Here is a 27,382-nt window from a genome sequence, read left to right as displayed (position 1 = left end):
AGAGCTCAGGGTATCCTATGCACCCCGGATCACCCACTGTACTCTGTATTTCAGCTGTTGCCATCAGGACGTCGTTTTAGGGTTCCTATTTGCAGGACAAATAGAACCAGAAATTCTTTTATAATGGTGGCCATTAGGTCATTAAATGAGTCCAGGGGGGAGGGGGATGTTTCTATATACTGATGTATGGATGTTGTGTGGTAATATTTTTTAATGTGTACATGGAACTTCGCCTGTGTTATGGTACCTTGTTGCAATTTTAGTTTCCCTAACGGGATAATAAAGCTGAGTCTGAAAAGGCTACAAAAACAATTGATCTAATTGGGCTACAAAAACTATTTATGCTGTTTTGGTCACTATTGTGACCAAGTATAACATCTAAATTAACCAATACAAAATATAATGTTAGAAATGTAAAAATGTTATGCACAGTCTCAAATTGCAAGAAAAAAAACTGAAATAAATTGCAATAACCATAGATTGAACCTTCAAAAACTATTGAACGTTATTTATCAAAAATATATTCATCGAAATGAGGTTCAAGACATTACAGAAAGGGCTATAATAGTATCAAAACCTGTGGCTAAATAGAACTTCCAAATCCTTAAAGCTTTTAAATTTGGGTAAAGGTGGTTTGAAGCCTATTATTATTTATTTTGTATATTGAAAGCGAGGATTATATTCATTAAATTAATTGTATACTCGTATTACATTACAGCTTTAAAAATGCTGTTGCCATTTATCAAAAACTATTTCTTTAAGCTATTATGTCTGAGGCATCATGGAAAGCCCCTCCATTAGTATTAAAAGCTGAAGTGGCTAAATAGATCACTCAAATCCATAGAGCTTTTAAATTTGGGTAAAAGTGGCCTAAAATATGACTATAATTTATTCATTTTATATATTAAAAACGAGGATGATACTCATTAAATTAATTGTCTACTCTTATTACATTACAACTTTAAAAAATTGCTATAATTTATCAAACACATATTTTTTAAGCAATTAGGTCTGAGGCATCAAGGAAAACAGCTCCATCAGTATTAAAAGTGGATATGTATAACTTTTAAATACAAAGAGCTTTTAAAATATGAGAAAATTCAGATATTCAGATCAAATTTACCAAATAAAGTTTATTATTTTAACATTTAAATTTGATTTACTATTTGACTTTAATAATAGCATCAATATATAAAAAAACTGTGGCTAATATTTAACACCAAGCAGAATAAAAGTCACTGTTATCAAGCAATCATATCGGGCCAGTCAATCCAGAAAAAAAAACAACAGTAGAAGAGGTGTGTAAGCGTTGTGGGTGTGTGCTGACCTGACGTTGACGCACCACCTACAGAAGTCATTCTTCACCCAGTCGGGGATGTTGACCTTCACTGTCAGAATCTTCAGATTCTCCCCACGGTTAATGGCTAATGTCTGAAACAAGAGAGAGTAACCTGTAGAGACAGCCGACACAAGGCAAGGCACGGTAGAGCACCGCCGGTTCCACCCCCTCCTGCTCCCTCCCAAAACGAGTCACTAAGACGCACCAGTGTCGCACCAAAACCTCCGTGCCTCGCTCACTTTCCCTTTACTGGCCCTCTAAGGAAAAGTGACATGCTGTGAAGCAAATAGTTTTAAGTATCTGACCTTTTCTGAGGAAAACCTTTGGAAAGGAAACAAGAGGGAAAAGATGACCCATCAATCTGGACTCCAAGCGGAAGAAGCGAGCTGACAAATGCCAGCAACCCCCTACACAAACACACACCCCACCACCAACAGCTAATGGCCCGATCAAGATGTGAATTAATGCGGCAAGAAACATGATGAATATTATATTTCCGTATTTTGGCATTTCCACGCCCTGAGGCAGCTGTTTACTCGGGTTTTCTCATGCAATGTTTATTGCATTTGAAGTTTTGCACGAGATGAGGGAAACGTCAAAACAAATATCAAACTTTTATCTATAACGCGTGTCCTTTTTAACTTGGGTTTATGTGGTTAATGCTAATCTATTAATAACACTAGTTCAAAGATGCAGAATACTAGACATACAAATGAGTTATGAGGACTTGTATTTCGTCTGTAAAATTAAATCAGATTAAGGTTAATATTTCAGACGATTGCACAAAATGTGATACATTTGGAAAAGCTGCAGTCATTTTGAAAGGAGGTGCTTGGTGTGATCTGTGAAATGACTGGAGAAAATGTAACCAAAATCTTTTCGATTACATGTTTAATGTAGTACATAGACTGTAAGAAGATTCCAGATTTTCACAACATGTTATTAAAATTTTTCAAAGTAAATTACATTGGTATAACTATACAGAATTTAACTATAAATATTCACAGTAATGTGCTGTATTCAGAATCTTATTGTGAAATTAATCAAATTAGCATGATTACAGCAAATTACAGTAAATAGGGCTATACCTTTTGCATGTTGGTTATAGGAACTCAAACTCTTTTTATTTCATTCAACATAGACATTTATAAAAATGAACTTTTATGCTAGTATTGGCACTTTTTTATATTTAGAAATAACAATGTTATTGCAGCCCCAAAAACAATTTGGTTATATCTTCAAAAATACCTTGAAAGAAAAGCATCCTGTTTTGAAACGACATGAATGTCATAGTAAATTTACATTTTTGAGTGCAATTATGAAAATATGAAATAATTTTTAATGAACATAACTTTGTGCTTAGCCAGAAACGTAATAAACTGGAACAAAAGTAATTGATTTATAAAACCAAACACTGTTAAACACCCAAAATGATTTCAAAGTCAGGGTAAATGTCAGAATGACTAGCCGAGAATAGCCTGCTTTACAGTAAAATATAGTTCATTCTACAAGATAATACTGTGAAATCACAATGGGTTTTACTATCTACTGTAAAGTTACACTATATGGCTGTAATTTCACTGTAATTTAATGTAACAAAATTACAGTAAATTACTGTGAACAACCTCACAGTAATTTGATGTGAATTTACATACATTTTTTTGTGTGAAATTAATGTAATTATTAGCCTATAATTTACTGTTTTCGCCTGTTTTCGCGATTGTCTTAGAACTTCAGAATCAGTTGCCTATATGGGAGAAATGACTAGGAATAATAAACGGCAGAAAATGGTCAAACTACTTGCTCTACAAACAAATGTTTGCATGACTATATAGACCAAGTAGAATAATATAATAAGGAAATATCAGTTTGCAACATCAAACAGCGAAACAAGCAGTTTTTAATGTCTAAAAATGAATGGAAGTGAATGAGACTGGAAGAATCGAGACAAAAAGATTCAAATGGCTGCGCCCGCTCGTCGGCGAAGATAAAGGTGAATAGGATGCTCTACAATATTGTATTTGTGCAAATATATTAGTAAAGTCAGTACTGAAGCCAAATCTGGAGCAAAATAACTTACAATAATGGTTCAAAAATTAGTAGCCCAAATTGATATGTTAGGGAATATATTAAATACAAATTTTCAAAAATAGCCAAAACAAGAGAAACAAAAATATGTACAGTTTTGTTGAAATGTTGTAGTTTGTAATTTTATTAAATTTTTTGCAATATTTTCCAAGTATTTTAACTGTATTATCATTTCTAAAGATGTTCTATGACTAAAATATTATTATAATAATTATATATGTTTAATAAGTCAGTTTTGTTTAAATGCACCAATATATATTAACCATGTTCACTGAAAAGATAATAAAAATTTACATTTTCAAAATGGGGTGTACTCATTTATGCCGAGCACTGTATATCCTATAAATATGTCAGTAAATGCAAACAAAAATAAACTTATAGATTTCAGCTTTATACAAGCTAGACGTGTTATGGCTTTGGTATAGAAAAATATTCAAAGACCTGTTCTTGCACAAAGGATAATCGGGATGTCAGTCTGTTAATCTTGCTCTAGAAAAATGAACATATATAATCAGAGGTAAAGCAGAAACTTTTAAAAAACCTTGGTCCACTTTTGCTCACTTTATGAGTGGATAGATAAAAAATAAAAGCCTTTGGATAGATGACTGTAATTTGAAATTTTATGCAATAGTGTGATTTTTAAATTATTATTATATACGCATATACAGTGCTCAGCATAATTGAGTACAACCCATTTCGAAAATTAATATATTTATCCATTTCTCAGTAAATATAGTCAATGTATTTTAGTGCATTTAAACAAAACAGATTTATTAAACATATATACATTTAATAAAATAATATTTTAGTCAACAAACGTCTTTAGAAATGGAAAAATAATACAATTAAATTTAAGCAAAATATTGGGAAAAAAATATTCAACAAACTTTTCCAAATTTTTTGTTTCTCTTGATTTTTCTTCTATTTTAAATTTTCATTAATATTTTTCTATAACATAAATATGGGTGTACTAGTTGTTGCACCGTTATCGTAAATTATTTTGTTAGACAAGCTCCAGATTTGGCTTGAGTACTGACTAATCTAATGTACATATGCACAAATATAATATTGTATAGCACAAAGACAACCAAAGGAAATGTATTTAATAAGAATTAAACAGAAAGCACATGTCATTATAGAAGATTGTTCAAAAACTCTTGCCATCAAAAAGATGTTTTAGGCAAACACAGGTAAAGAAAAAGGTGCATCAAATGTCCTTTGTGCTGACTGCTACTGAAATTTTAAAATAAATACTGGGTTTTATAGGGGTATTTGCACACAAACTTTTCATTTCAGTCAGCCAGCCCCAAGGCTTCCGGTTAATTGTCATCCCATACAAAATAGAAGGGTTTAAGACCTGATTTCTTTAAAAAAATAAAAATAAAAAAACAGCAATCTTTACTGCATCGCTGAGATCCGATATAAAGTGGGTATCAGACCAAACAAGAAGCACTTAATTAAATGATATTTTTTTCAGCGTCATGTCTTTAAAATATGGAAATTAATTTTACCACAGTATTTTACACTTTAACAACCAAATGGATGCTTGCTTCTATTTAACTGAATATATTTGAATTACATTACAACATCGATGCTGTAAAAGGAACCTTATGAAATTGAAAATAGTCACAGAAAGCTTTTACCGGAAGTTTATCATTGGCTGTGCATATAGTTCATTAAAGTAATGGGGTTAATTAAGTTTTTAATGTGATTTATTTGATGACATTGAATGTGTATTTGTGTTGCCTGTTTTTCTGTGATGTGAATGCCGATGTGATTGTGGTGAAGCCAAAAGATACACTTCTACTTATGACAATTAAGAAAGAAAGAAAATGCCATATTGTGTAATGGTGATGCTTACATTAGCATCCTATTTTCTTTCTAAATAGGAAGAAAATGACAATGTTAGCAGAAACTGAGATTATATTCAACACTTGTCATAGAAAATCCAAAAGATTTTGTGCTTAGAGTCTTTCGCCTGCCAGTCCAGGACATGACTTTTTCAAAACGGAGAAGGGGGAAAGTTTAGTCTAAATCTTCAACATATCAAGTTCCTTAATAACAATGAAATCATAATTGGAAAAAATTATGAATTATCTCATATAATTATCTCATTACAAACATTTTCTAAAAAATATAGCGACTCAAGCATGCATAGCTTTCCATATTTATGGCGAGCAGAATTCTAAAACATGTCAAATCTGATATCTATAAAATTGACTCTTGCTTTTCATATAATCAAAAGGCCAGAATAACAGTTATTTTTCATACATAAATAGGAAGAAAATGACAATGTTAGCAGAAATTGAGATTATATTCAACACATTTCATAGACAATCCAAAAGATTTTGTGTTTAGGGTCTTTTGCCTTCCAGTCCGGGACATGACTTTTTTCAAAACAGAGAAGGGGGAAAGTTTAGTCTAAATATTCAACATATCACGTTCCTCAATAACAATGAAATCATAATTGGAAAAATATGAGGAATGTAAGCGACAGAAAATGAATATTGTTTTAAAGACTGAGCTATTCCGATTCAATATTTACTCTCCAAATAAAGGCAACGGCATCGCCATGGAACAGAGTGATAGAGGATGGCCTCTACAAAAACAGAAAGAACGGATGAACTTTTCACTTCCTATCTTTGCATGTACAGGAAAACAAACATACACAACATGGGGCTCAAAATACACCAATGACTATTCTCCATACAAAATAAATATGATCTATTGCTTTAGCAAGAGCTGCTTTGTTTTATAAAAACACTTGATGGTTTTTAGCACTCTAATTATATTGCAGTCCATCTATCAAATGTTCAAACAAACATGCAGAAATTTAAGAACACTATTTATTTGATACATAAGTATCAATTTTAGAACTGCATTTTTAGTAAGGGGAAATAAAAACTATTTGGTGCTTGATTTTTACCAACAATGTAACAACGTTAAAAGTTTCCCTGTAGTCACTACTTTAATAACTTAAATCTTAGATAAAACTTATTAATTCATAATTAAAACTACATATTAATGTAAGACCAGGTCTACCTGCTTACTAAAGAAGTAAACTCTAAACACTAATTGGCAATCTTGGAATAATGGTCATCCCTACACACTGCTTCAATTTGAATGGTGAGTGAATTCTGGCTTATTTAAATATACCTCTAATTGGATATTCTGTTTTAGAAATCTACAGAGGTGTTCATGATTGGCTAAAAAATCTCCACAATTTTAAAATGTACTGTATTAGAAGCCAACTGAAGAAATGAAATGAAAATTTAACTTTGCATGCGGACTGGCTCATTTTGATGCTTGTGATAGCAGATAAACAGCCGTGGAAGGCAACAATTATCAGCAATAGTGTTGGATGAATTAATTTGTACATGGTTAAACGACCATATTTTAAAAAAGCAGACGAATGTACAGTAATAAAAGCTTGATTTTAAGCTCTTTCACAACAGCACATGAACATTACAAATATACAAATCTCTCCAAAAAAAAGCTGTACTTCACAGAATTATACAAAGGAAAAAAAAATAAGGCAAAAACAGCATGCCCCAAATCAGCAAAAAATACATATCTTAACACTATTAAAATAACGGAACATTTTTTCAATGTTTGGACTACATATATTTGGATTATTTGGAACCTGGTCTTTGCCCTATTATGCTAAAAGGAATATTGTAGCTGTTTTGTTATCTGAAAAACAAGCCATTTTTTATCCCTTTTTTCTGATCTGTTTAATGTGGAGTAGTGCTGTTTTATACAGTATGTAATCTGAACTTCTTTTTTCCCCTTTTTTATTTTTTTCTCTACATTGTTTTTTCGTTGTTATTTTCCACCAATCTTTTGAAGATGTTTTGTTATGTCTGTACTGTTGTGAAAATCTAACAAATTTAGTTATAAAAAAACTATTAAAATATTTAATATACCTATTAATATTATTATTATTAAACAATTTTAGAATTAGGAAACAATAAAATAAAAGGCCACAGAAGTAAAATAACATGCATATATTATTCACAAGCCTGTGGTTTTCATCAGTGATATACATATACACGTTGAAGTCAAAATCATTAGCCCCTTGAATTATTAGCCCCTTTATTTTTCCCCAATTTCTGTTTAACAGAGAGAAGATTTTTTCAACATTTCTAAACATAATAGTTTTAATAACTCATTTCTTATAACTGATTTATTTTATCTTTGCCATGATGACAGTAAATAATATTTGACTAGATATTTTTCAAGACGCTTCTATACAGCTTAAAGTGACATTTAAAGGCTTGATTAGGTTAAACAGGTTAGCTAGGCAGGTTAGGGTAATTAGGCAAGCTATTGATTAACGATGGTTTGTTCTGTAGACTATCAAAAAGAAATTAGCTTAAAGGGGCTAATAATTTTGACTATAAATTGTTTTTAAAAAATTAAAAACCGCTTTTATTCTAGGCGAAATAAAACAAATAAGACTTTCTCCAGAATAAAAAAAATTATCAGACATACTGTGAAAATGTCCTTGCTCTGTTAAACATCATTTAGGAAATATTTAAAAAAGAAAAAAAAATAATTAAATGGAGGGCTAATAAATCTGATTTGAACTGTATATATAAAACTCTATAAATCTTTAAAAATTAAAATAAGATATTATTATTATCCGAGTCTATATATAGGACACAAAAGTGTACAAATAGATGGGAAAAACTGTTTTATAATAACAAAAAATTACAAAACATTATAGTTACAAAAGGGATGGGGGGGGGTAAACTTGAAAATTTATTTGTTCTTAAAAAGTGCAATCTGGATTATCAATAAATTAGGTTATCTAGTTGTTCATCTTCTTAATGCGTCTATGATCCTCTTTCATCCCTTAAAATATGCAAAATAATTATTCATCAGAAAATTTGGGGATAATTTAATTTGAATTAATTCTCACTCAGAATCATCTTGTATTTGACAATTGAATTACACAGGAAAACTAAAAGTCTGTAATTTTCTTTTCTTTAAAGCTTAATTAATTAAAGTCTCATTCAACCGAAATTAAATAATAAAAATTCTGCTAACGTACAAATTAATGCATGGCCCAATAAAAACAGTCACCAAAGAACACCAAATCTTTTAACACCCACTTTGCCCAGACCTATTTACACACACACACACACACACACACACACACACACACACACACACACACACACACACACACACACACACACACACACACACACACACACACACACACACACACACACACACACACACACACACACACACACACACACACACACACACACATCTGTCCTTAATACACTCTCACAACTGATGTGTTAAATTAAACAAGCTAGTACGTGTGTACACACATGCCTCCTGTCAAAATACATTGCCCACTCTTCCCAAGCAAAACCACAAAAAGGTTCATTTTAGCCGGAGTGTGACAGCTCGCAGGTCACAACGAACTCAAATTAACACTCACTGACAATCCACATCAGCGGATTAACATTGGGGTAAACTGTACGCTTGACGGCAGATCTCGTCGCCACTCTTTCGCTCTTTGTCCCTGTAAGTCTCACCCTCGCGCCTCAATCCCCCTCCTTCCACACCGAGCCCAAGAGCGGCTGTCATCATGAAGCAGCGTCTGTCAATCCTAGCCTTTAATCCACAGGCACGTGGATGGGGACGCGTCACATATGTTAAGAGGGGGAGATCGGGAATGACTGGGGGGACAGGGAACGGGGTGAGAGAGACGAATGCAGGGAGAAGAGAATGACAGAGTCACTGTGACATGTGGCCCACAACCAACTCTGAGGAACTATAAAGTGAGAGAGAGGGGGAAGGGGACGCCATTGACACATACATCAGAGAACCTGGGATTCTACCTACAGCCCACAATAGGGCTGTATGATGTTGAAAAAATCTAACATTGTGATATTTTCTAATTCTGCAATATATATTTCGATATTATGTATACCATAAAAGTACACATACTGTATTAAAAATGTAGGAAGAAACTCAAGGAACAGTATAAGTACACATTTTTAAAACTACTTAGTAAATTACAATTTCAAGGAAAAGCTACTCAATAACAGTAGGTTGAGTATTCGAAATTTGTTACTTTACACCGTGATCATTTTGCCTGTAAAGACTCAGCTATGAACAAACCATTAAATGTTGTAGGGGGTGAGATTATTCAACCAAGACCAAAGTAATACTTTTTGATCAACATGGCAAAAGCAACTTATAACGTAGGAAAGAACTGAGAATTTAACATAATCATTTGCATATATGTACAAAAGCATTTGCAACTTGTTCAATGGAATGAGAGGCTGCTTTTCTGATGTGCACAAGTGACACAATGATCTCAAGATTGAACAGGGAGTTTTGAGAATTTCAATTCTGATCTGAGAAATGTACTAAAGCGACTGAGGAAAAACTGTAGGGGGATATCTGATAGATAGATGGACAGTCCTCCTAAAAGGAGGGGGTGTTGGTAATAGAGATCGATCAATCAATCAATCAATCAATCAATCAATCAATCAATCAATCAATCAATCAATCAATCAATCAATCAATCAATCAATCAATCAATCAATCAATCAATCTATCTATCTATCTATCTATCTATCTATCTATCTATCTATCTATATGTCGGTCTATCTATCTATCTATCTATCTATCTATCTATCTATCTATCTATCTATCTATCTATCTATCTATCTATCTATCTATCTATCTATCTATCTATCTATCTATCTATCTATCTGTATGTCAGTCTATCTAACTATCTATCTATCTATCTATCTATCTATCTATCTATCTATCTATCTATCTATCTATCTATCTATCTATCTATCTATCTATCTATCTATCTATCTATCTATATGTCGGTCTATCTATCTATCTATATGTCGGTCTATCTATCTATCTATCTATCTATCTATCTATCTATCTATCTATCTATCTATCTATCTATCTATCTATCTATCTATCTATCTATCTATCTATCTATCTATCTATCTATCTATCTGTATGTCGGTCTATCTAACTATCTATCTATCTATCTATCTATCTATCTATCTATCTATCTATCTATCTATCTATCTATCTATCTATCTATCTATCTATCTATCTATCTATCTATCTATCTATCTGTTTGTCTGTCTGTCTGTCTGTCTGTCTGTCTGTGTCCACTGATCATTTACTACTTAAATTACACATTTGTTAATCAATTTACATTTTAAAATGGTAAATACAATACCACATACTGCTGAAATCTGTACAAAAAACTTATGTACATTGACACACATGACGAATCAAAATTCAACACATTTCTCTTAAGAATGCCAAAAATGTGAGATATTCGACATATTTTGGGAAGATGCCCTGCAGAGTTTAGTTTCAACCCTGCTCCAACACACTTACCTGTAGGTTTCAAACAAGCCTGAAGGACTCAATTAGTTTGATCAGGTGTGTTTAATTAGGGTTGGAACTAAACTGTGCAGAGCTGCGGCCCTTTTGGAACTGAGTTTGACACCTGTGATGTACACTGTAAAACCCAACAGTCACCTTCATCATATGAAATGAGTGTAGTTAACTCAGACTTTACTGAAAGTTAATTCTACACATTTAAAAAGAGTTTGCATCTCAGTATTGAAGGTAATGAGTTAATTAAATACCTCATTACTTTAACATAAATGGAGCAAGTTCACAGAACTCATATAGATTAGTTTTTTTAACTCAAATGATTTGTTGTAATCGGTTTCCTCAAACGGTTTGATTTGCCTTAACGTATTGGGTTTTACAGTACTCCGTTGTTTTGAGTTTTCTTCATTTATTGGGTTTTACTCTGCTCAAATTGCTTCGTTTACTCAAATGGATTAAGTTCAAAGTACTCATTAGAATTAGTTTTTGAACTTAAATGATTTGTTGCAGTCAGTTTCCTCAAATGGTTTGAGTTACCTTAACTTATTGGGTTTTACAGTGTATATTTTATATTATAAGTTATCGTTTTCATCTGTTTTTGAGGCCTGTGACTGTACAGTGATTTTAAAAGCATTCACGTATAAGAAATTGTACCATTTGTAACTATAATAATCTCTAATTTTATTGAATTATTTTTATTTTTATTATTCAATTACTGTACCTAAATACTGTTACATGGAAAATGCTAAAACATTGTTAATTTTAATTGTATATATTTTTTTATTGAATTGATCTATGCTTTTGGATGATTTGTTATATTTTATACGGATGCACTTTTCTATAGAATCATCCCAACCAATCTAAAATTACGAATTGTTTCCAAATAGAGATAATCAAGCCATCTCAAATAGCAGGGGCATAATGGATATTTTAAAAGTGGAAGGACAGCTGTATGAAATACAAAAAATTACATTCTTAATAACCGGTTTCTAAATGGTCTGTCTTTAAAAGTAAGGGGGACCCCCGGTTGCTACATCCCTGCTTTTACTCAACTACTTTCCTTCAACCTGTAGTCACTACTTTATTTTTTCCTGTCTATGGGTATTAGAAAAATCTGTCCTATTTTCAATGACTTGAAATAGTTTAACGTGAAGCATACTATACTACTTGAGCACCACCTAAAATAAAGCTTGTAGTTAAATACATTTCTATAAAACAAATAATTAAATTAATAATGAACAGGTGACTTATAAATGTCAGAAAAGAATAGAAATTAAAATCTGCATCAGGCTCACAAAGTCCCAAGAAACCCACGAGTCACAACCCTTTTATATTTTCCTACTATTTGTATTAAGACAAAATAAATGTCAATAAACTATAATTTGACCACAGGATTAGAAACTACAACAAAACCAGACATTTTAAGTTTAAATAACAACTGCAATGTCCCACTGTGGAACAGGGATTTGTGAAAGTTTAGAAAAAGATGATGCATATTTGTCTTGTCAGCAGAATGAACGGTTAGAGAAGATAAAATGTCTATACCTGATGGTGCTGGATGCGCTGGACGTCGCAGGTGAAGTCTGTGTACAAGCTGAACTTTGCGATGTCTTTTGGTTTGCTCTTCTGATCGGCCTGCTGTGACTGCTGTTCTTTCAGGGCAGTTTTAGACACTGCTGAGTGAATGGTCACAGCACTCCTGTCACACCTGAGAGCATACAAGCGTCCACAGTTAAACATGCAATCATAATTGAGAGCGACAGGTAAGAAAACGAAGGGCTGATGCATAGTGACAGGTGAGCAAGACATGAGACACACAAGTAGATAACAGACTGATGATAACTAAGGAATAGGATAAACTGTGAGCCTGCAAAATAAAATTTGTGTCTTACAGTGACTGGACATAGGTAAGAGTTTCTTTGTCCTTCGCAATCATATAGGCCAGGATCTCCTGCACACCTGTGGCCACTTCATCCAGGCTTGACAATCCTACACAGAGAAAGACAAACAGATTTAATTTCCCATGATAACATTCACATTGTAAATTGTAAAAAGTAAAAGGATTTCTGCAGGATTCACAAAGTCAATTTTTTAATGAAATTTAGGACCTATATTTAAAGAAAATGAAAAAAATTTACTAGCCCTTTAAAATTTACTTACATGGTAATTTTTTTTTTTATTTAAAAGTATTGTTTAAAAGATAACTTTTTTCCAAAACATATTTAAACACATACTAATAGTTCTTATAACTTCTTTTGTCTTTGCCATAATGAGAGTACATAATATTTTAATAGCTGCTTAGCAATATGTAATAGTCAGCTTAAAGTGCTATTTAAAAGCTTAATTAGGTTAATTGAGTTAACTAGGCAAGTTAGGCTTATTATGCAAGTTATTGGACAACAGTGGTTTGTTCTGTAGTCATGCGGAAAAAACAATCCTAGGGGGACAATAATATTGAAATTAGGGCTGGGCCGATAAACTATATTATATCGAACTGTGAAAAACTTTGTCAATGACAATGATAAGCTCTGGATCTTTTTACTTTATATTGACTTAAGAGCCAATCACGAGGCAGAAATATAAAACAATGGGAATCTAAAAGTGTGTTGATATTAAATATGTACTGATATGACCACCGAAAATTTATCGGCTGAAAATGTTATGCCATTTAAAGGACCCTCTATTTTTGTGGCTTCAGTCATTGTTGGGGTAACAACTTAAATCAAAATATATATCATTATCGTACAATATGGAAAGAAATTATCGAGATTGCATTTTTGCCGTATTACTCAGCCTATTTGAAATTAGCAGCTTCACATTTTTTATATGGTTTCAGAAAACTAAAATAAATAAAGAGTATCTTTAGAATAAATATATACAAGAAAAACTGTAAAAAATGTCTTTACTATTGGAACATATGAAGAAAATAAAAAAATATATAATAATAATAATAATAATAATTCACAGAAGTGCTTATAATTTAGTCTTTAACTGTATATCATAATCTTGTTCTCATTTGAAGTTGTAATTCAACAAATTATATTATGCAGATTAAACTAACTTTCAAAAAAATAGGATAGGACAACATCACCCCCCCAACAACCCCCCCCCCCCTTTTTTTTATTAAACATGTTACACATACAAAGTAAACATTATGCATAACAATAAATGCCTAGGAAGGCATATAAATCAGATATTTTGCTAGAAAAATGTTACATTGTAGCTAATGTCACAGCCTTGATGTCAATGCCAACTGCCATTAAGCTTGAGCAAAAAATACTGAAGTACTTTGCTGCCCTCTGTTGAACGTTTTTAATCATCCTTTTTAATAAATACAGAAATTAAGGTGACAAATATAAAATTGATAGAGGAAGATATACATGCAGGAATGATACTGGAACCATTATAAGTCCTAAAATATTAATGAACATATATTCTGTATATTGGTAATGTGGTGCAAAAATATTATTCACCTTTTTCCTAACAATGTTTCTGTTTCAGACTATAGTAGCATCTTACAGTGACAAGGTCTAAATACAGTACATACTGTATATACAGTGCTCAGCATATACGAGTACACCACTCACAAATCTATCTTTTAAATTAATATTTAAAAAAATAATAGATTAGTCATTACAGAAGCCAAATGTGGAGCTTATCTGATAAAAGTGCTCATGATAACGGTCAAAAATTTGTACACCCAAATGCATAAATGTAAGGGAAAAATACATTAAAAATATAATAATATTCAAGAGAAACTAAAAATGACTTATAAAATAGTTTTTTGTTATGTTTCATTTGAATTTAAATATAAATGTATATGTAAATGTATATATGTTTCTAAAGATATTCTGTGAGCAAACTCTTATGTTAATGAACACCTGTTTAATAAAGCTTTTTAGTTCAAATGCATCAAAATATTTTACAAATATTCACTAAGAAATGGATAAAAATCATATTTTTCAAAATGGGGTGTACTGCTGCTTTTTGCCTCCTGATTATTTGCATTTACCTGCTGTATTTTGATGTAACAATACATGGTCTGATCTCCCAATTTTAACTACATCATTACTTACACAGTTAAAGTTGAAGTCAAAATGATTCCCCCCTTCTGTGAATAGTTTTTCTTTTTTAAATACTTTACAAATGATATTAAATAGAGCAAGAAATTCTTCAAAATATTTGAAATAATATTTTTTATAATATTTTACTTATATTTCCTATAACATTTTTTCTTCTAGAGAAAGTCTAATTTGTTTTATTTTGGCTAGAATAAAAGCAGTTTTTAATAAAAATAAATAAATAAATAAATAAAAACATTTTAAGGTCAAAATTAGGGCTGCACAATATTGAAAAAAATTTGACATTGCGATATTTTAATTTTATGCAATAAATATTATGATATAAATACAATTTAACCAGATTGCTTTATTTGGAAATAATCCCTTATTTTAAGTTGATTGTGATGATTCTGGAGGGGATTGAATCATTTGTATTTAAAAAAACAGCGATAAATACATCGGAGTACAGATTAAACGAATGAAATAAAAAGTGCTGTACTTTATAAATAGTATTCAGGTGCAGAAATTGAATAAGCAAATGTAAAATAACACTGTAGTCTTCATCATATTATTAATTCAGTCAAATTACCCTTTATTAAAGTTACATAACAAAACAGTTTGTTGTGCCTTAATAAATCTTGAAGCAGTCACAGTCCTTAAAACACATGCAAATTTTATGTTTTTACTCTATTATGGTTACAGCTCCTGCTCAACAATAAACTCTACTTGATATTGCAGATCCTGCGATGCGACTATTGTGAATGATCGACTATTCAATACTAAAACGATATATTGTGCAGCCCTAGTCAATATTATTAGCCCCCTTAAGCAATATTTTTTTAAACAGTCTACAAAACAAACTATTGTTATTCAATAATTTACCTAATTACCCTAACTTGCCTAATTAACCTAGTTAAGCCTTAAAATTAACCTTTAAGTTGATAACTAGTATCCTGAAAAATATCCAGAAAAATATTATGTACTGTCATCATGGCAAAGATAAAATAAATCAGTTATTAGACATGAGTTATCAAAACTATTATGTTTAGAAATGTGTTGCAAAAATCTTCTCTCCATTGAACAGAAATCGGAGGGACAATATACAGGGGGCTAACAATTCAGACTTCAACTGTATGTAAAACAAAAATTAGAGACTCCTAAATTTTTCAATTTCTCTGGATGTACTGTATTTACTAATTACGTGTTTGTTAATAATTGTTTCATCATGTAAAAGGCTGAAATACCCTTAGTGTTGGGCTGGATGGAGGCGTGCAGGTTCAGTGTCTGTGGAGAATGAAGCAGAGCCAGCGCAACAGGTTCCAATCCAAGCTCCTTTGCTCGCCGGGCCTTGGACAACTTACTGCCTTTTTTATAAGGGGCATACTAAAGGAGTTTAAGATATTAGTAGATCCCTCAAAAACTCACAAAATTATTACAATTTTACAGTAATAAGCTAATAACTGAGAACATTTTCAATTGAGTGCTCACCACGTGTTCTATTTCATCAGCCGTTGTGCAGTTCTTCAAAGCCATTTCCAGCTCTGAAGTAAGAACTCCCTCCTTCTTTAGTGTCTGAGCAACAGATCTGCTCTTCTTTGCCACGGAACTAAAATGCATACATAACATGAACTCTAAAAATGTTGTCTCTTTTTTTTATTCTAAAGCCAGTAATTGTTTGATTGGTCCCACTTTATATTTGGTGGCCTTACTGTCATGATAACCAGCGATCTAGTAGCTGCAGATCGCTTAAGGACTACAAATCCGCCATGTTATGGACTACAGATCCCAGTTAAGCAGATGCTGCTCAAGTACTGATCACACACACATATATACAGCTCACTTTGAGACACTCATTGTTGAGTCTTGTTATCTGTTAAGTGATATTACAATGCGTTTCCTTTGTCTTGCTTTGCTGTGTTTTTGATTCTTGCATCGTTTATTTGTTTATTCCTGTCTGCTGCCTGCCTTTTATAATATATAGCAGAACACTTCTGGCTTACATGAAGTGGGATACGAGTAGGGCTAGGGACACGTTTGGTGATATGGGTTGGAGGTTAAGGTGTAAAGGATAGACAATCATATATACATAAAGGTGAAATTAACAAAGATTAATTACATGCATGCATTTAATCCATCAGAAGTGCAATAAAAATGTATTTACAAAATAAGTACATTGTAACAAATGATTATTTTTAGTGTAAGTACATATTAGTTAAGGGCACCTAATATAAAAGTGGTACAGTATTTTTTAAGTAGTCTCCTATGCTGACTAAGAGTGCATTTGAACTAAAATACAATAAAACACTTGAAAATATCAATGCAATTTAAAATCAATGATTTCCGTTTTTGTATATATTATAAAGTGCAGTTAATTATTGTAATGGCAAAACTGAATGTTCAGCAGCTATCATGTATGTTACATAATAATATTCAAATTTAAACCAGTTGTTCTTTTCAGTATTTATTTATGGGAATTTTTAAAAACATTTAAAGCATATATTCAAAATTATTTTGTAACATTTTGCCAATACTTTAATTTTTAATACATTTTATGCAATGCTGAAAAATACATTTTTTATAACTAAATCTAACATTGTGAATAGTAGGGTATGTACAGAAAATTTCATATTGAGGGCCAAATTTACCTTCGGGCTGTGTGCCGAAGATAAATATAGCAAACTGTTGCCATGAGTATTTTTCTAATTTATTTTCCTAATATTTAAAAAGACTGGAAAAAATTGCTTTATATAAACAAATGCAATATTATTACAAAAGATGTATTCATATTGAACAAATTACAGGAAACACTAAATAAACCTCATTTATTACACAATGCTGAATACACAAGTTGAGCTTTTACATTGATTTTCGCGCAATGATTTGTGCACTGTCCTCTATCCATCAAGAGACAGTATTTACTTCTTTTTTTATCCGATTCATTTACAACATTTAATTAAAATGTTTAATTTCTGTTTGTTTTTTTGTAGCTCAACTCAACAATAAAACAAACAAAAAATGTTATGTTAAATTCAAAATGACGATCTTAGTTAAAGGCTCTTCTCAGTTAGAATGATGGGCCAAATCAAAGGTTACCATGGGCCGACTCTGTCCCGTGAGCCCTAGTTTAGACATTTAACTCTTGGATAATCTCTGCTGCCATCTGCAGGTTACATTTGATTCATCAACCTAACCAAGGTTATAACATTTTTGTAACAATCAAATAAAATAATAAGAAAGGTACTGTCACTATCTGTGACCAAAAAGCATTTTAGTTTTAAGTTTTCCAAACACAAAAAAATAAATAAAAAATACTTCAGTTAATAATTCAGTTTCTCAACTCAAGCCTGTTACTGAAAGCAGCTCTCACAAACAGATCAGTGTAAAAGGGGGGCAAAAAAACTCTATCGGTCTCTCCTTTTTTTTCTTTCTTTCTTTCTCTTACCGTAATTCATCAAGAGTCTGCTGCACGTCTCGAACAGCATCAGCATCCATATGGTTGATCAGCTCTTTTCTATAGCGCACCATGAAGGGAATGGTGTTCTCCTCCTCGAGGAGTTGTGCAATGTTCATGCACACCCACTGTGCCACACCAGCCTTCTCAGCAAGGACCTACATGAGGAACAATAAACAAATGAACAAGATAAATGTGATTAATTTAGACTTACATAGTTAGACTTTTTCTAGTTTCATGTAATTAAACCCTTTGACAAATGTGGTTTCTTTAAAAAAGTAGAATTCCCACTTTCCTGACAAATCTGTATATACAGAGATTTAAGAATCTTTAAGATTGGAAACCCCCTTGAACATTTTGATTAAAAAATACGATTTGTAGATAGCACTTATTTATTTCAACGAGTAAAAATCCTTATCAAATACATCACAAATCACTGAGTCAAGTAAACTAATAAACAACAAATACAAAAAATGTAAGAAAAACATGCATAATTCCATATTAATTACATATATCTACACTGTTACATATGACAAAAGAAATAAGTATTGAAACAAAACTAGTCCAAATCTAGAGGGTCTTTAAACATTGTTATGGAGTCAAAAAATTCATCAAAAAGAATAAAACCGAACTTCAGTGTAACATGGATCAGTATGGCACAACACTAAATGAAGCACCTCAAAAAACTAATAATAACCCACCCGAATAGGATCCCAGTTCATCTGTAGGTCTTCCAATACGGAACCAGTAGATTTGAGTTTTATCGGTCTTCCCTGGGCTGCGTCTGAGGTCTTCTGCTTCTTCTGAACAGGTTCTTCAAAGGTAAAACTGTCATTTGGCTCCTCTTTTTTCACCTTGAAGAAAGGCTGGCTTGATGACGGACCCTCGCCAGGCACGTCATCATTATCTCTTGGAACTGGGACATTACTACTGCTCAGGTTCATGGACAACCTCTAAAATAAAGCACAACGTTGGAATAAAGTAAGCAATCTGAATAGATGATCTTAGTGTTTAATATATTAATATATTATACTTAAACTGCTGACATCAGTCAAGGTAGATTCTATATTTAATATATATCCTCTTTATCCTATTCTAGAAACTGTTTAACTCATTGTTCATGCACTAAACTATATAGTGTACCTACAGCTTGTATTTCTCTAACATTGCCAGAAACTATGTATTTGTAGCACTTTCGAATTTCTTAAAGAGAAAGTTAACCTAAACATTCAAATCATCTCATAATTTCTCAAGTGGTTCCAAAACTAGTACTATTTACATCTAGGTTTATTCAAAGTGACTTAAAGTATGGAGCCAGATCAGTCTAAAAAATAATACATTTACAAAATAAAATTCAAACATGCACAGCTCAATTCACATTTACAAAATCCAATTTGTAAATTTGTAGAATTACAAGTAAAATATTGGTATAAATATTTTTGGCAAATTACATGGATTTATGTATTTTTAAATTGTGTTTTGAGTTTATGAATTGGGTTTGTGAATTTATGAATCGTGTTTTGAGTTTACAAAATAAATTAGTGAATTTATGAATCGTGTTTTGAGTTTACAAAATGAATTTGTGAATTTATGAATCGTGTTTTGAGTTTACAAAATGAATTAGTGAATTTATGAATCGTGTTTTGAGTTTACAAAATGAACTTGTGAATTTATGAATCGTGTTTTGAGTTTACAAATCGGCTTTGTGAATGTATGAATCATGTTTTGAGTTTACAAAATGAATTTGTGAATTTATGAATCGTGTTTTGAGTTTATGAATTGGGTTTGTGAATTTATGATTCCTGTTTTGAGTTTACGAATTGAGTTTGTAAACTTATAAATTGTGTTTTAAGTTTACCAAATAAATTTTTAAATTTAAGAATCGTGTTTTGAATTTACGAATTGGGTTTGTAAGTTTATGAATCATGTTTTAAGTTTAAGAATTGAATTTGTGAATTTATGAATTGTGTTTTGAGTTTACAAATCGGCTTTGTGAATGTATGAATCGTGTTTTGAGTTTACAAAATGAATTTGTGAATTTATGAATCATGTTTTAAGTTTATGAATTGAATTTGTGAATTTATGAATTGTGTTTTGAGTTTATGAATTGGGTTTGTGAATTTATGAATCGTGTTTTAAGTTTACGAAATGGACTTGTGAAATTATGATTGTGTTTTGAGTTTATGAATTGAATTTGTGAATTTATGAGTCGTGTTTTGAGTTTATAAATTGGGTTTGTGAATTCATGAATCCTGTTTTAAGTTTAATAATTGGGTTTGTTAATTTATGAATCGTGTTTTAAGTTTACAAATTGAATTTGTGAATTTATGAATCGTGTTTTGAGTTTGAAAATGGACTTGGGATTTTATAAATCGTGTTTTAAGTTTACAAATTGTGTTGGGTTTACAAATTGGATTTGTGAATTTATGAATTGTGTTTTGAACAAAAAAAAATGGATTTTGTAAATGTGAATTGTTTTGTGGATGTATGAATTTTATTTTTTAAATGTGTTATTTTTGCGACTGATCTGGCTCAATATATTGACTGAATAGCTCAATATATAAGGAAAAATTCACCCAAAACTAAAGCATCTGTCATCATTCACTTATTCTTCTCATTCCAAACTTTATTTATTTGACTGAGCACAAAAAAAGATATTTTGAAAAATGTTGGAAACCAGTAGCCATTGGCTTCCATAGTTGAGAACAAACATTACTATGGTGGAAGTCAATGGCAACTATTTCCAACATTTTTCAAATCATCTGTGTTCAGCAGAAGAAAGAATCTTAAGGTTTGGAACAAGAGAAGAACGAGCAAATGATGAGAGATTTTCTCTTTAACGCTTTCCACATTTGAGAGTCACTTTGAATAAAAGGGGAATAACAAAATAATTGAAAATAATATTTATAAGGGAAGCAAGAAAGATCCTGTAAAGAAAGCAAAAAAACCTATAATACACTTGTTTTCAGGGAAGTTGCTGCTTCTCATTTTAATTACAGGCAAAATAACACATATATAAACAAAAGCTTACATTACACTAGTTATTTGTGAACATCAAAGCATTAAGATTAATGACTTGCCTCTTCTTTGATTTTCACATCTTGCTCAGGCTTCAGTAGCACCATATCTTCATTTTGTTGCTCTGTATTAGGCTTCTCCTTCTTGGCTTTAGGAACCCGTGGAGCTCTCGGCTTCCTCTCTGCTTTAGGTTTTGGTTCTTTAGGTTTGGCAACCCTCTTGGTTGCTTTTTTCTTTTCAGTGGATCCATCTGTCCCCTTTTGGACTTTTCCTTCTTTAGCTTTGCCTTCTTTTAATTTTGGTAACCATTCATCTAATTCCTCACTGTCATATTTTTGATTGGCTGTCCTGTAACAAGATATCATTTTCATTAATTTAGCATTATGAAGGAATAAGAAATAAGGAATTATATTTCTACATGATCTTTTTTTTTTTCTTCAAATTATGTTAGATAAATAAATTTTATTCATTTCCATATATTCTATTTATATTATTTTTATATATGTATACTTTAAAAGGAACCCAATATTAATGTTAAATGTGTGTGCTTCTTGATATAATCACACGCTCAGCTGTAGTTTCAATCAGGTGAATGGTTGGAATGTGCCAGTTGCAGGAATATTGTGCTGACAATAACTTGATTATATGATCAATAGGATTCTACGAAGCACACTGTTTAGACCAATGATTAAAGAAAATGCATCATCATCTGTTTGTACGCCTGCATATAAATGGGACTTTTGAGCTGCCCTTTGAGCAACCAGAATGGAACCTCTTGTCTTCCTTCTGTATTGTCCCCTTGCTGCAAGAACATTAAATCTTTTATAATGAATCTTCCTGAGTCATGGAATCATTTTTGATCCTGACAGTTTACAATATTACAAATCAGGGTCCCATTAGGGTATCATTTGTCAATTAGGACAATTTTCAATGCTTATGATTTTACGTGGAAATTAACAGAAACATATGGGAATTAAGAGGAATATATGAGAATTAATAGGAATTAAAGAGAATAAACTGGGTATTTACAATTTATTGCAGCCACATTTAACAAGTACTACATAGAAATTAGGGATGCCACGCTTCTCAATATAATATTGAATCATACGGTACGACCTCCACGGTTCAATACACGCTTGTAAATTGTAAATTGGTTTTGCTTTTAAATAATTTATGTGCGTTTTAGATCTCCTCGAGTGGACTGTGTGTGCCTCGAAATCCATGAGCTGAGATGAGGAAACTCCTCCCAGCGTGTAAATATCCAATCACTATGCTCTAAAATTAGGGGGCGCTTGATCATCATTCCACACTTTAACATTGCGAGCGCGGTGAAGTGAGGCAACAGTACGACAAAGTGCCAGCGTCTTTCAAATCTGCTGAATAAGGACATTCCGGTTTTGCTGGTAAGCATAATGTCAATAAAAGAAAAAACGGTGAACAAAAAATAACTGTGTGCAAGCATTGTTTTACACGTATGACCATGACTGCACATGTGCAGTGCCATCACCCAGCAATATCACTCTCTGACGGCAGGATAGCAGAGAAGGCAATAAAGTCCTCCAAATAGCAACAATCCCTCGCTGAATCTTTCAAGCAAACATACCCAACTGGTTCTGAGAGACACATAACAATAACAAAGGCAGTGTGGGTGTTTATTGCTAAAGATTTGCAGCCATTTTTGGTGATTGGAGATGTGGACTTTTGTCATTTTATAAAAGCACTTAATTCGTTACAGACTACAGTCTCGCATTTTTTTCAGCACCAAGATAATTAAGCTGGTTTATTTATGTTTACTTAAGCCCAAATATGTTTATTTGAAATGGCCAATTTATCTTTATTAACTTCACATGTATGTTTATTTTCTAAATGTAGGATTTTATGTGTTCCCCAGTTTGTACATGGGCTACCAGCAGCTGTGAGATTTCAGTGTTATTTTTTATACAACACACTAGAAATAGTGTACTTTTTTTTTCTTTTAAGTAAAACAAAATATGTATTGCAATAAATCGTTTTTTTTTTTTTTCTCCTTAACCTCTTACTGTTCCTATTGCCTGTAGAATAAAAAAAACACACGTGTCAAGCCATGAGAACCGAACCAAAAAAAACCGAGGTATGTATTGAACCGTGCACTAACTGTATTGTTGAATCCCTAATAGAAATGTACTCTCTGCCATTTTTCTCATAGAAATGGAAATCATGTTATCGAAAAAACATTTGAAATGATAAAAATAATAAAGTGTTATAACAAAAAAAAGTGTTATTATAGTGTTATAATAAACAGATTTTCTATATGATACAATTGAAATACTTTTCCTCAAATGTGAAATAAAAAAATCTATATTCTAATAAAATCTAATAAATATGGCTGGTAAGTTTCCAAACTTTTCTAGATGAAGTTTCCTAAAATGTACATAAAATTTTCCACCCCTTTGCAAACCAACATGCATTTAGAAATATATTTTTGATGGTCGTTTGTAATGAATTTATTTCCAAAAGTCCAGTAAAATATTATCAGTTTCAGCTAAACGTGCAATTTTGAGATGGCCATTCATCTCTCCTCCATTCAAGACCATTAATATATTATACTACAATATCATACTACAACATTTGCATTTATATATATATATATATATATATATATATATATATATATATATATATATATATATATATATATATATATATATATATATATTGCTTAAAGTAGGACTGGAAGATTATGGGAAAAAAAGACATTATAATATTTTATTTCTGCAATATATACTTTCAGAAATAAAGGTACACGAGCTGTCACTTAAGTGGTACCTTTTTAATAGGTACAAATTTGTAACCTCAAGGGTATAAATTAGTAGCTAAAAAGTATAAGTATTCCTCTAAAAACTTTTAAGTACTAATATATACTTTTGAGGTACCAATATGAACCCTTTGAGTTCAAATGTGTATCTTTTGAAAAAGGTACCATCCCAGTGACAGCTCGCGTATCTTTATTTCTGAGAGTATATTGTGAATTCACAAGAATTCTGATCTTACGAGATGAAACAATAACTGTTTTTAAGGTATACCGCAGATTTGAAAAGTCAAGGTTTTAAAACCGCCAAAATTTTCTGCTATACCGTTCCTGATATACAGTTCAAGGCAGAATTATTAGACCCCTGTTCATTTTTTACCCAATCTCTGTTTACTGGAGAGAGTTTTTTTTTCAACACATTTCTAAACATACTGTAATAGTTTTAATAACTCATTTCTAATAACTAATTTATTTTATCTTTGTCATGATGACAGTAAATAATATTTTACTAGATATTTTAAAGAAACTTTTATACAGCTTAGTGACATTTAAAGGCTTAACTAGGTTAATTAGGTTAACTACGCAGGTTAGGGTAATTAGGCAAGTTTTTGTGTAATGATGGTTTGTTCTGTAGACTATCGAAAAAAAATACAGCTAAAAGGGCCTAAGAATTTTGTCCTTAAAATGATGTTTAAAAAAATGTGTAACTGCTTTTATTCTTGCCTAAATAAAACAAATAAGACTTTTTTCCAGAAGAAAAAATATTATCAGACATGCTGTGAAAATTTGCTTGCATTGTTAAACATAATTTGAGAAATATTTAAAAAATACAATACAATTCTAAATGGGGCTAATAATTCTGACTTCAACTGTATATTATTTTGTTTAGTTTTTTAGAACAACAGTATCTCCAGCAGAAAAAAATATACAAAAATGCCGTTTGAAACTGTAAAGAAAACTGTGTTCTTGAAACTAATGAAGACAGCAGAAGTCAATGATTCAATTGAATTATTTAGACTTACAATATCTAGACATGTTTACTGCTCCAAATTATTTTAAATGTTTCTCAAAATAAAATGTATTGTGTTCAAAAGACAAAATATTTACGCTTTTTTATCACATTTAAAAACTATATATTTCAGAGCAGTTATTTACAATACACTGAAATTGTGATGTTTTTATCCAAGGTTTTCATACCATCAGAATCATAAACCGGCCCATGCTGGCTTGAATAGCTCCATTTGAAAATAACTTATTAATTTTAGATTGATTTGTATGACTCTGTGGGGGAGTGATTTATGTATAAAATATAGCAAACAAATTACAACTAAAGGTAAATAGCAAAGATAAAAGTGAAATATTAGGTATTGAAAGGATTTCTCCTAAGTCAAATAGTGTTCAAGTACAGACATTGAACAATGACAAAAATAACACTGAATAGTTTTTATAGTATAAACATTCATTCATTTTCTTATCAGCTTAGTCCCATTATTAATCTGGGGTCGCCACAGTGGAATGAACCACCAACTTATCCAGCATGTTTTTACGCAGCGGATGCCCTTTCAGTTGCAACCCATCACTGGGAAACATCCATACACACTCATTCACACACATATACTACAGACAATTTAGTTCACCCAATGTGGGGCTGATCAACTATGACCCTGATTCAACATTGACTATATTGTGCAGCCCCATAGCTTATAGTTTGGTATTTTTACAGGCAGTTTTTATACTGGTTTCATTGTACCCTGCCCTCCTTTTTGTTATTTTTGGAGTTAGTTTCAGTAGCTAAAAAGTAATAGACTGTAACAACTGTTCAATGCTGATTAACAGCTTGAAAAAAATAGCCTAGTTATTCTGTAACTTACACAATAACAAAGGATCTTAGTCTTGGAAGCTGATTTGTTAATAAAAGCGTGATGAATTGTATATGAAGACTCACATGTCATCAAAATCCTCATCCTCATCATCAGTCGTTGGCTCCGTGTACACCTTTGCTGTTGTTCTTGGTCTTCGGAGCATCTTTGTGTGGAAATCAAACTAAATGACAATGAAAAACAAAGATGTCTGGGATAATAAGGGGAAGAGTGGCCGTGCGTATGTATTTGTTCAACCATATAAGTTAATGTTATTTACTTATTATTTATTAGCAGATTTGAAAGCAATCTATCGGTCAGCTCCCAAATTAGATATGCGCAAAACTCTTAGCGCAATACAAAGTCATGCTTAAAGTTGTGCTGAATGTTAAACGTTAAAAATCAAAAAACTGTATAATCTGGACTGGTAAGTTAATTTTGAATTTAGCGCGCGAGCACGTAACTTATGAGTGAGTTATATGGATTGTTAGTTACCCAAACGTACTACGATTAAACCAGAGATGTTTACATGTAGAAAATGTTTAAAGAACAGTTTAAACATACTATTTTACTCTAGCAGACACCTATTTCACGACTGAATGATGGGTTGTTTCCTTAACGACGTCAGCATCAGGAAGTGATGTAGTTCTGCCTTTAAAATAGCATAATAAAAGTTTATGTTTAGAATATTTATATATGTATTTATTTATTTATTTTTCTTCTATTTAAAAAGATTTGGCAGCTTTTTAAATTATTATTGTTTTTATAATTTCTTTTCTTTCTTTTTTTTACTATCGTAACTTTCGTTAGGCAGTGTGTTTGGGGTTTGTTGAAGTGGGTTTTTATATTATAAAAAATAATTCTCTGTAACAATGTCTTTTTTACTTGGCATAAAAATAAAGGGAATAAAGAATATATATATGTATATATATATATATATATATATTTTTTATAGAATAAATATATATATATATATATATATATATATATATATATATATATATATATATATATATATATATATATATATATATATATATATATATATATATTTATATTTATAGAATAAAGGTTTAATGCGTTTGTTTTCTCAAACTGCTGGATTAGGAGCTGGTAAATATTCATTATTTTTGAATAAACGATTTCGTTAAATATTCAATTTAAACTTTATTAGTAATGTTGATTACTTGTGACAGTTTTGAAATGGTAACTGGTGAAATCTTCTAACGTTATTCATTTTCATAATATAAATGACACAAAAGCATAACTTACGCTGCTCAGGGCAAATCTTGCACATAGGAAAATGGTTGGAAAGTATGGTCAAAGATAGAATCACTAATCATTCTAAGCTCTTTGGTGGTGCTGAAAAAA

At 31.4% G+C, this 27,382-nt stretch overlaps 1 protein-coding gene across 14 annotated transcripts in view; it reads right to left on the bottom strand.

Annotated features, from left to right (window-relative positions):
* Nucleotides 1-27,382, bottom strand: part of srbd1 (S1 RNA binding domain 1) — a 157,169-nt gene that overhangs the window by 109,808 nt on the left and 19,979 nt on the right. For 6 of the 14 annotated variants that reach the window (XM_073920697.1, XM_073920698.1, XM_073920692.1 and 3 more), the window contains 9 exons: nucleotides 26,098-26,195; nucleotides 21,427-21,712; nucleotides 19,048-19,299; nucleotides 18,338-18,504; nucleotides 16,384-16,501; nucleotides 16,140-16,278; nucleotides 12,727-12,823; nucleotides 12,380-12,542; nucleotides 1,328-1,431 (listed from right to left, as the gene is read on the bottom strand). In XM_073920697.1, the coding sequence (XP_073776798.1) occupies nucleotides 1,328-1,431; nucleotides 12,380-12,542; nucleotides 12,727-12,823; nucleotides 16,140-16,278; nucleotides 16,384-16,501; nucleotides 18,338-18,504; nucleotides 19,048-19,299; nucleotides 21,427-21,712; nucleotides 26,098-26,177 (1,406 nt within the window). In that variant the 5' untranslated portion in view covers nucleotides 26,178-26,195. Of the gene's footprint in view, nucleotides 1-1,327; nucleotides 1,432-12,379; nucleotides 12,543-12,726; nucleotides 12,824-16,139; nucleotides 16,279-16,383; nucleotides 16,502-18,337; nucleotides 18,505-19,047; nucleotides 19,300-21,426; nucleotides 21,713-26,097; nucleotides 26,635-27,283; nucleotides 27,370-27,382 lie in introns of those variants that run through there. The other 8 variants (XR_012389162.1, XR_012389163.1, XM_021480749.2 and 5 more) reach the window with 5 other exon arrangements.

This window comes from Danio rerio, chromosome 13, assembly GCF_049306965.1.
Source record: "Danio rerio strain Tuebingen ecotype United States chromosome 13, GRCz12tu, whole genome shotgun sequence".
Lineage (NCBI taxonomy): Eukaryota > Metazoa > Chordata > Actinopteri > Cypriniformes > Danionidae > Danio > Danio rerio.
Note: the sequence above shows the minus strand (reverse complement) of the source record. Positions and strands in the feature narration are given on the sequence as shown.